At 56.1% G+C, this 11,145-nt stretch overlaps 1 protein-coding gene across 1 annotated transcript in view; it reads right to left on the bottom strand.

Moving 5' to 3' along the window:
- The window catches only part of COL23A1 (collagen type XXIII alpha 1), a 267,772-nt gene that overhangs the window by 30,174 nt on the left and 226,453 nt on the right, over positions 1-11,145 (bottom strand). Inside the window, exon 6 of the mRNA XM_015563362.1 lies at positions 8,905-8,931. Coding sequence (XP_015418848.1) covers positions 8,905-8,931 — 27 coding nt within the window. The remainder of the gene's footprint in view (positions 1-8,904; positions 8,932-11,145) is intronic.

Raw genomic sequence — 11,145 nt, 5'->3', positions numbered from 1 at the left:
CACCCTCCCCACCGCCCTTGGGCAGAGCTCTGCCCCCCCGCCCCACGTCTCCTTGGAGACTCACATGCCACCTCTGAGAAGCCTTCCTCACCCCCCTCACCCCACAGCACAGCTTCTCAGTTACAGACCCACTGCTGTCTTCTCGCCACCTCCCCGCCCACAGTGCCTGTGCCTGAGGCTCCAGTGCCACCACTGGCCTGGCTCCGAGGGGTGCCTATGAGTGTCCTCCCCAGGCCCCCCACGCTGGGCTGTGCCATCCCGTCCCACTGCGTGTGGGTCTGAGCGGCCCCAGGAAGGGAGGCCCCGTTAGTGGAACAACTCCCCGCTTCTTGGGAGATGACACACCTTCCCGATAGGTGGGTGTGCAGCCCTGACTTGCACACCTCCAGGGACTTCTAGTAAGCCAGTTTCTGTTTATGTCTGCGTTTCCCAGGCTGGGGGTCACTTCGAATTCCCTCCACCGTGTGGCCCCTGGGAAGGCAGTCACCTGGCTCCATGCGGCTGGGCTCCCAGGGCTACCGCCTGTTGCCTCCACCCTCACTTCTGCTCCCTCGCCAGCCTGGCCTGTCTTGGGGGTGCCCTCTCTCTCTGCCCGCCCCCGCCCCCCCCCCAGCTCCCCACTTGTCAGCACCTACCCAGCTTCTGACCTTGGCTCGTCCCTCCCTTCGGCCCCCTGAGCCCAGTAGGCTGGGCCCTCTATAGTAGTTATAGTTCGCAGCAACCAGTACCTTCCTGGCCTTGACCACCGTGCACAGGGAGGTGGCACTTCCCATGAATTCCGATTCTCTCTCCAACCCAACCACAGCCTCCACGGGGGGAGGGCCCCTAGACATAGTTCTCGAGATTGTATCTCAAATACCAAACAAAGTCCCTCATATGTAGTGAGAAAACAACAGGTATTTGTTGAATGAACGCTCAGGCGGACGCCTCTATGAACCAACGTGGTTTCCCACCGGCTCCAGGGCCAGCGGGGAGCACCAGAGGGCGCTCTTGACCCCGGGGAAGCTGCTCTGGGTGCTGCGTTCAGCCCTGGGCCTGGGAGTGTAGCCCGGACGCTGGGCACTGGGGACACTGGCTAGAGAGGGACTCCTTCCGCCTCCAGGGCGCCCCCTGCTGGGGTCAGCGATCATCAAAGCGGCAGGAACTGTCACAGAACCCAGCCTGTGTGCACAGCGCTGCGCTTCCAGCTGCTGAAGAGAGTTAGGGGCGTGCCTGCGGTCACACAGTCTACAGAGCCCCAAAGCCCAGCTCTCTCCACCGCATGGACAGGGCAGGGTCCAGCCCCTGGTTTCAGGAGAAGCTGGGTAGGCCAGCTTCATGCCAAAACACCTGCTTTCTCGCGAGTCTATCATCCGGAATCCCTGCCTTTGCCGCAGTGACCAGTGCGGGTCTGTGGGCACCCTCTTCATGCAATAGTGGGGTTGCGCTATGTTGCCTGGGGCAGCGGGAAGAGGTCAGCCCACAACCAGTCTGGAGGGTCCCATTCTGCAAAGAGGTCGTCACAGGCACACCCAGAAGGCCTGGACGTGCTCTCCTAGAGCTGGACTTGGGAGCAGGCACCGCGGAGGCTGAAACGGGCTGGGGGCAGAGGGAGAAGCTGCAGGGGGTGAGCCCGGCATCCGGGAACTGAGGGCAGCCGCAGCCGCAGCACAGGCCCCCTGTCTCTCAGCTGCCCCACACTCAAGGGGACGCTGGGGACACAGCATGGGCTCCAGGCAAGAGGTCCGAGTGAATGAACACCTGGGAGGAAAGGCCGGCGGCGTGGCCCTTTCCCAAGGACCTGGCTGTCTCCCTGGCTCCAATCTGGGGCTTTCGCTTCGGGAAATCTGCTTTCATCCTGTTCCCGCTCCGCTCCACCGGGATCCGGAGAGCTGGGGAGCAGCGCTGCAGGGGTCAGAGTCAAATGAGATGTAGGATGTCAGACCCTAAAAACAGATGAATCTGGGATGTCCCAGGGAATCATTTAACTCATTACATTTTTACAATCAAAGCTGTTTTTGAAACCACGAGAGTGCAAGAAATTTGAATGTGTGCTGCTCTGTGGTCCTTCTTTGTTCACTTGATTAATTCCAAACAGTCAAACTGAGTCATTCATTTCGAAATTGGTCCCAGGTTGAGGCCCTGCCGCACGGGTCACATTTCAGCTTGGAGCTTCTGCCGTCCCAGGGCCCAGGCTGTCGGGGCGCCCATGACTGCTCCGAAGACACTGTGCAGCTCCCCCTCCCCACGACTCCTGCGCAGTTAGCCAGATGGGTCCTGGGCGCTGTGCCGGGCGGGCGGCTGGTGCTGCCGGGCGTGAGGAGTGCTGGTTCTGGTCCCTCACCTTAATGCAGGCTTCAGCCGCCAATGATTGCAACCGCCTCCTCCCTGGACCCCTTTCTACATGAAATGCCTTTCCATGTTGTCCTCCTGCCAAACTCCTACTCATCCCTCAAGGCCCTTCTTCTGTGAGGCCTCCCCTGTCCCAGGCAGAGTTAGCGCTTCTTCCTCCGTGGGCAGCAGCCCTGTCTACGTGCACTACAGCCCTCCCCACTGGGGGACGGTGGGTGGGATGGGTCAGTGACAGGCTTTCATCTGTGGTCAGAATCCCAATCGAGGTGGCCGGGCCCAGACAGCCACTTACTCAAATAGTTCAGAGCCCAAATCAGTGGGGACCTACGAGCACTTGCAGAAATGATGTGTGCTTCCCAGTGTCCTCTCAAGTGTCACATATGGGGCAGCTAAGAGACAGGAGACCTGTGCTGCTGCTGCTGCTGCCCTCAGTTCCCAGATGCCTCGCTCACCCTCCGCAGCTTCTCCCCCCCACCTTCCAGGCAGGTGGTAGGAGGACAGACCACCATCTGGGCCATAGGGGTCTGCAGGAGGAAGCCAGGCCCACATATTTGCCACTGTGAGATCTGGAAAAGTGGCATGGCTACTATAAGCCTCAGTTTTTCAATCCGCGATATGGGTACAAGTCATAATTCTCAGGGATGGGATGTGCTTTGAAACTGAAGTGCTGTATAGATCTGATTCCTAATGTTTTCATCCAGGCCAAGCCTCACACTTTGCAAAGGTGGACACAGAAGCCCAGAAAGGCTAAGTGACTACCTAAGGGCAGGGGTGGGACCTCCATCACAACTGTGGTCCCCTGTTTGGCTCTGCTCAGCTGCTCCTTGATAGGACAGGACCTAACATTTCATCATGAGGGGGATATTTTTCTTCCTAACTTCTAGTAGTGACTATGACACAGGTGTATGAGTGAGGGACAGCAGAGAAGGTGGAATGGAGAAATGGATTCTTTCTTAAGTTAGACTTGTTTTTTTTTCTGTGTGTGTGTTTTTGGAGAGCAAGAAAGGGTCTTAACAACTTCATAATGAGTTGGACAGCAGTGCACGGGGAGAGAGCTCCAGGGCCAGGTAAGAAAAAGGTGAGGAGGAGAGATGGAACATTCATTCTAGACCTGCTTACTGGTGGCAGTTCCTGTGATGGAGGAGAAACGGCAGCCGGGGTGTTAACGGGGCTTTCTCATGCCAGTGGGCTTGTGTCTCAGCCAAGCCCTGACAGCCCCTGAGCTCAGCTTCCTTGTCTGTCAGGTAGGGCCGACACCAGCAGCCTCCCCGGGGGAGAGCACGTGAGAGCGTGCACACAGCAAGTACTCAGTAGGTGCACTTGCTTCCTGGCGTGATGGAAGGGCTTTGGGGGATGGGAGGGGACAGTCCTTTCTTCCGGTTCCTCTGGAGGGAGACTCTGAGCCCTTGGCTCCATGTACGTCTCTGGGGACGAGTGGTTTCTATAAATACAGTGTTGGGGTTTTCTGGCCTCCCACCTCTCACTGTGGCCTCAAGATTCCACTTGGTGGAGCCCTGGAAACCTCCCTGGCTTTTCCTTCTAGCATCTTCCCATCACGTGCCTGCTCACTCCAGCCACACTGGCCTCGCTGGACACATGAAGCTTGTTCCCAGCTCATTACTTGTGCACTTTCCTCTGCCAGGAGCTCTTTTCCCCTCAAGATCACTGCATCTTTTTACATCATTTGAGTCTCAGCTCACATGCCATCTTCCCCAAGAACCTTCTGGTTATTCGGTCCATTTCCAACTTAAACCGACTCATCCACGCAGCCAGCACTCGCATCACCTCCCTGCTTTATTCTCTTTCTGGCGCGTGCTATTGTTTGAGCTATCTCTCTGGTTTATTTGTTTACCTGTTTGTTGCTTCTCTCCTCCCCACTGCAGGGAGAGGCCTTGTCTCTCTTGCTTGGTGCTGGCCCAAAAACCCAGAAAAGCACCTGCACAGTCCCTGGTGGATGAGATGGCACACCCACTCCCCACCCCAGGGCCACAGCCCTGCTGGCATGCGCCGAGTTCCACGATGCCCATGCACCTCTGCCTCACAGCCTAACACCTTCCTCATCTGTCCAAATGAAGAGAAATCTTAAACCCTGGAAAATGTTACCAAATACACATTTTTTTTCCAGGAAATGTTTAAATTGCATTCTGAAGATGTAAAATAAACCAGAAAACCACTAAAGTTCAATGTTAAGAGCTAGAAAGGTCAAATGCCAAAGAGGAGGAAAAGTGAGGCTTTTGCTTTGTAAATAGGAGATGATGTGAGTTCTAATGTTTCCTGGACAAAAGTCAAGGGATAGGCAAGATGGAGTCCTGCATGAGAGACAAGTTTTCTAATCTTGTGCATAAGCCAGAGTTTGGAGACAAAAATGGGGATTGTGATAAGAAACCTCCAGAAAATTCACAGTGACACCTCCCTCTCTGTCCCATGGCAAACTGGCTGCGTTACACCCCTGCCCCCGCCATGGCTCCCCAAGGACTGCGACTGGGTCTGATTCATCTTTGTGGGCTGCAATGCACAGGGCATGGCATACCTTACAGGTTTGTTGAATGGAGCCAAGCCTCCTAGTCATGAGATGGCTAAATCACGTTATCAATGTAAGTGCTGATTACTGCTCCAAAATGCAAGAATGCGGTGCTCAGTGCTCCTCTGCCGGTCCCATCTTGGACTCACTATGTTCTGAGCTCAATTCCTGTGCTGCCAATTCCATTGTCTGCAGTCCCTGGACCTATTGGGATTTGAAAGCTCTTAAACCTGCAGATTTCCTCTTTAAATGCTGTGCCTGCAATTCCAATCCCTACCACAGTCAGAATTACAGAAGCCTTCAAAACCAGTTTAATCTCTAAAACTATACTTCTAATGAAAACACACCCTAAATTAAAACAAGATACATACATACACACATCTATTTCTTAACTTATCACATTGGCATCGATTTGAAAAGTATGATACTACCCACAGTTGGCCAGGGTTTGGGGAAACATGTAGCGTTCAGACGCTGTTGGTGGGAATGTAAATTAGTGCAGCCTCCTGGAGGGCAATTTGGCAATACACATCAAAAGCCTGAAACATGTGCAAACCCTTTGGTCCGGCAATTCAACTTCTAGACATTTATCCTAAGGACATAATCATGGAAGTAAGTCTAGATTTATTCCCAGGATGTTGACTGCAGGGTGAAAAATTGTCACTATTAATACTATAACTTGGAACCTGGTTAAGTAAATTATATATGATAAAATACTATGTAACTATTACATCCTATAAGAATTCTTAATGATGTGGAAAAATCTCATGATACATTAAGTGAAAAATATCAGCTACAAAAAACATGTCCCTGGTAATCACAGTTTTAGACTAAGAAATATAGACACAAACTTGTGCATAAAAAATGCTGGAAGAACAAACGCCAAAATATTGACAGGACTTGTCTGTGGGTGGTAGGGTCACGGATGACTGCCTTTTCCTTTTCTGTGCTTTTCTCTATTTTGGTAAGTTTTTATAATAAACACGCTTCTATTGTCATCGGCAGAGAGCCATTAATGAACCCCGGTGGCAGGAAGGACGAGCCAGCTCTGTGCAAGATGCCTGTGGACATGGAACCCCAGCCCGTGTTAGTCTGCACCCCACCCCACAGACGTGGGTGGCTCCGATGTCCACCTCCCCCGCCCCCCCCACTATCAGGCCCACATATGGACCTGGTTTCCGCTGGTCTTGCTCAGGGGAGGGGCCAGCCTGGATTAATCCAGAAACCCAGCCGGCAGTCCCCACCATGGCCCTCCTGGACTCCTTTCTTGCTCTTACTTCCCCCGGAGGACCTGATTTGTTTTAGGCACAAACTACAAAAAAAATAAAAAGCCCTCCCTGAGGCTGGTTTGAAGTTCACTTTGCAACTGCAGGGCCTCAAAGCTGTTATCTTCTCCAAACACGGCCAATGTTTGCTGGTGGGTCACAATGATTTCCCAAGCTCGTCTTTCCTCCACCCTCCAGCTCTGTGGGTGTGATCTTCCCCTGTTCCGAGAGGCCGAGCAGCCAGGCGAGTGTGCACAGCTCAGCCAGGACCCGACTGGGGTCTGACCGTCGGGGAGCCCTGTGACACTCAGCACACGAGGTGCCTCTGAGGCGGCTCCGGCCCCTCGCACCGGGGAACAGGCCCAGCCTCTGGGATGACCACATGCAGAGGCCTGTAAACAGACCCCAGGCTGCGAGCCAGGCCCTTCAGTGGCCAAGAGTAGATTTCAGCTCCAAGCATGAGCCCCGAGAGCCTCCTACCCTCCTGTCCACATGGGCCCCCTTTCCCTGCTGCGGGGCAGCCAGGAGGGGTGTTGCCCCCACCCTGTGGCCCTCAGTGCAGGGCTGCACGGAGGGTGCTTGGCAGCATGCAGCTGGGGGCACAGGCTGGCTCCTGGGCTGGAGGCACAAACGCCCAGGCCCAGCGGTGAGCAGGGCCAGCCCTGCCAGGGAAAAGGCCCAGATTGGTGAGGAAACAGTGATGGGCCTGCAAACTGGGGCTGGGCAACCTCAGGAAAAGGGGTGACCCAGCCCTGGGGGTGTGACACTGGCTTCCTGGTGGCGAAGAGCTGGCGGGGCCACAGGCACTGACCAGAGCTGCCAGCAACAGTGCCCTCACCTGCCTCCTTCCCAGAAAGCTGCTAAGTTCACACCAGAAGGTCCCACGGCATGCACGTCCGCCCCCGGCCTCCTGACGCCCACATTCAGAGCCCCGTCTCTGGCCCAGGCTGGGCACCAGGCATCTCACACACTAACCCCCCTCAGGCGAGATTCCCCGCAGTCCTGTGCCACCCCATGACCTGGCGACCGTCGGCTGTGACCAGCAATGTCTGGGTGCTCCAGGAGTGACCTCCGTTCCCCTGAACCCCAGCTCCCCTTGTCACAGGGAAGGAAATGGAGACTCAGGGCAGTCAAGTGGGTCAATCCCTGGATTCAACCCCCGGCTGCCTCCCTCCACACCCGGACTCCTGCCTGTGGCCCACAGAGCCTGCCCCTCATCAGCCAACGTCCTCTCTGATGCCAGGGAGGGGGGGTCCTGGGTCACCATGTACTCAGAGGAGAAGACAATGGGTACCGAGGGAAGAACCCCTCACCAGCCTCCAGCCACCACCCTCAGCCCTTATTATGGTTATTAGTTATTATTTTTAACTCTCAGCCCTTTGGTCACAGGCATCTACAGTCAGGAGTCAGCTGGAGTGTAAGGGTGCGAGGTCGCCTGGAGGGCGGGGCTGGAGGGTTCTGGCAGAAAGCTTTCAGTCCTGAGCTGCTGGATCGGAGTCCCACGACCTGAGGCTGAAATATTCCAGCAAAAGCCCATGGTTCGGAGGCTCTAGCTGCCATGTAGGACCCTCACGCCTCCCTAGTCCGGGAGGACTGCGGGGAGGCGGGGGGCCCGGACCCCAGGTGCTACCTGGCTGGTACTTCACGGGGACCAGGCTGCTGCCGCTGGGGGAGCTGACCCCAAATGCTACTCTGAGCCCAGTGTGGGCCACTCTGAACAGGAGAGCAATATCCCAAAGGCTCCACTGAGTCCCACGGGGTCTGGCTTGTGATGCCTTTTGTATCACTGTCGCCTCCTCAGTCTCATTTACTCCCAACTCCAATGCTGTGAGGGAGGCCTGCACCACCCCACTGCACAGAGCAGGAAACTGAAGCTCAGACAGGTGAGCGCCTTCCCCCAGGTCACCCAGCTGGGAAGCCCAGCATTGGAATCCGAGCCTAGTTTCCCTGATGCCTGGGGTTGACTGCCCTCCACAGCCTCTTGGGAAGGCGCTCCTGCCAGCCTGGGACCCCCGGCCTGGGACCCCCACCTCGCCTCCATCACCAGCGTCTGGACAGATCTGGCCGTTAAAGAGGCCTCTGAATCAGTCCACGTTTCCCTCCCTGGCCTGAGGCCCAGGACAAACACATTCCCCCACACCTGTGTTCGGCAAACTGCGGCTTGTGAGCCACATGCGGTTGCCGAGCCGCAGTTTGCCGACCACTGCCCCACACGATGGTCCTGCCACACTGATCTTCCACAGGCTCGCCCCTGTGCGATGCGTCTGGACTTCTATGCAGGACTCAGCCCCGGCAGCTGCCTTTCCACCTGCTTCTTACGTGGCCCGCACCCGGCCTGGGCTGGGACGTTGATTCCAATATAAGCTACGTTTTAGGTTTAATTGTAAAAGACCTGGCAAGTGATGTCATCACAAAGGCCAAACTGGAACCAAGGTCTCCCGCCCCCTAGGGGTGACGGACAGGGTGGGCGGGATGGGAGTTCTGGGAAGAGGGTGTTCCATAGCCCAGGGCTGGGCCCTGCGAGGGGAGACAGACGCAGGAAGAGCAGGGCTGGGGGGGCTCAGGACAGCAGGGTGACTTCTCAAAGCGCTTTGCCTTCCTGCAGGGCAGCTGGAGCTGCAGGCTCCCCACCAGGCCAGCCCCGCAGATCAATGCTAATCCCTCCAAGAAAGACCAGTCCCTGAGGAGCAGAGAGAGAGGAGTGCAGACAGTTAAATAAAGGCTCGGAGGAAGAATACTGGCTTGAGAGAAAAGGGCAAAGAGAGCAAAAAATAAATGGCAAATTACCGGGTAGCCATCTCGTCCTGATTGCCCCTGTGGTAATTAATACGTCATTAATAATCAGACTTTCGGCAGAAAACCATATGGCAGCACTTAGCACTCAATCGGGCCCCACACCGCTCCCCCCGATGTTCTATGGGTTTGCAGCAGAGGCTGCTGGTGGGTAACTGATGCCTTTGGGGAGACTCAAGGCTCTGACAAGTCTAGGGGATGCAGCACCCCGTTTCCTGCTGCACTGGGCCAGGCTGCAGGGGCCACCAGGGCACACATCCACTAGAGTCCTCCCAGGGCAGCTGGCACACACATGGTGAGGGCCACAGGGGCTCACGGGGCTCCCAAGGGCGCTGTCACAGCCACCAAGGAAAATGCCCCTAAACTGCCGAGAGGCCTAGAGAGCAGATGAGGGCTTCCTGCCGGCCGCCACTGGACGGGGGAACTGAGGAAGGCAGGTTCGAAGCCCGAGCTATGGCAGGGGAGGCATTCACTGCTCCGGATGCTCTGTCCGCATGCTCGGAGCACAGCTTGCCTGGCCGCGTCTCACAGGCTGGCATCCAGCTCAGGTTGCAGCCTCAGGATCTGCATTTTGTTTTGTGCACTTAATAGTTCAACCGCACGCTCACAACCCCCAGCTCCACAGCCCTCTGCATTATGCACTCCGGCTACCTTCCCTGTGATGCCAGGAATGACTCCACTGTGGGACACTGCCTGTGGCCATCAACCTACACACTCTGCTGGCTGGCTCTCGGGCTCCGCGGGGCGCTGCTAGCGCCGAGAGGCCCGGATTCCGAAGGGTGCCGACCAGGAAATGAATCATGGTAAGTGGAAGTAGAAAATAAAACAGTCATCCGAAAGGAATTCCTTCGGAAGGTGCATTTTGACTCGGGCAGGCTCTCAGTGTGCTTCTTGAACGGAGTCGCCAGGATTGGTTGGGCTCGGAAACCCAGGCGCCATGGCTCATAGACCTGTTGCGTTTCTTGAAGAAGAACGGGGTTTCTGGGTGGATGATCCCCGATGTTCAATGCTGCCTCAGCCACCAGTGCTTCCCCTACACCTTTCTCAAACCCAGTGCCCTTCTGGCCCACTGCCCAACCCGGGGAGCCAAATGCATTTTGGCAGAGAGAAACGGAGCCCGGAATCTAGTTACGAAGCCCAACTCATTCCTGGCGTAACTGCTGGACTCCAGAGCTTTTTGTGCCAAAGCACGTGAGACAAAAACCATAGAAACAGACCGACTGCTGCAGGGCAGTTAGAAATGTGGGTGTGGCGCTCGCCTTCTGTGCTCCCTGGAGCCAGGGCCTGGGTGAGGGGCAGTCAGGCTGCTGCCCGCTCTCTTGGAAGGCAAGTGGTCACAGGGGCAAGTGGAGCCTGCTGAGTTCTGCGCTTGCGTGCATCTACAAATTTAAAAAGATACGACCCCTATCTGGACTGATTTTTTTTTTTTAGGACACACCTCTCTAACTAAGTATTATTTTCAAGGAAGTGCCACAGAGAGAGAACAAAATGTCTTATCTTTCAGGAGCAGAGAGCATAATCCAGGGCACTTACTGGAGGACCTGCAAAACACAAGCAGAGAGGCCACAGTCAGAACCCAAGGGAGAGAGGTCCCCGCCCCGGCGGGCCCGCCCTCAACAGCTACCGGCCTCCCCTCACCAAGGCTGAGATGCTGTCATGGGCCCCAAAGCGAGCGGCCAGGCGAGGGAGAGCCTGTGCCCTTGTGGGGCTAGGGTGGGCATGTGGGGGTGAGGACAATCCCGCACACACGTATGGGTTAACACACTCCTCTCAGGAGGCTGCTGCTGGTCCCTGCTGGGGCCACCCGTGTTGGATCTTGGCCATCCAGAGAGGAACTGAACCTTGTTCCTGCCCGAAGGACAAATTTTGGGAGGGACTTGGGGAGAAAACATTTGGGGCAGAGGGACGAGCAAGCATAGGGCTCTGGGATGTGTGGGGCTGAGCAGCCGTGTGGACGGTGCTGGGGGCCGAGGTGGGGGTGAAGGGCTCTGAGCTAGGGTGCACAGGGCGCTTGGAGGGGACGCATTTAGAAGCTCAGGTGCTGCTGGTGCCGCCAGCTGGGCTTGTTTCGGGGGACGCGGACTCATGAGAACACGCACGACACCGACCGGTGTCCTCACCTTCTGGTGTGCAAAGCACATTGCATATCCATGCTGCATCTGACCTTTTGGACAATTTGTGAGAGGAATGGTGAACACTCCCATTTGACAGGCGACAACAGAAAACAGTGGCTTG

The sequence above is a fragment of the Myotis davidii genome, unplaced genomic scaffold (genome assembly GCF_000327345.1).
Source record: "Myotis davidii unplaced genomic scaffold, ASM32734v1 scaffold438, whole genome shotgun sequence".
Lineage (NCBI taxonomy): Eukaryota > Metazoa > Chordata > Mammalia > Chiroptera > Vespertilionidae > Myotis > Myotis davidii.
This window is presented reverse-complemented; position numbering and strand designations above follow the sequence as displayed.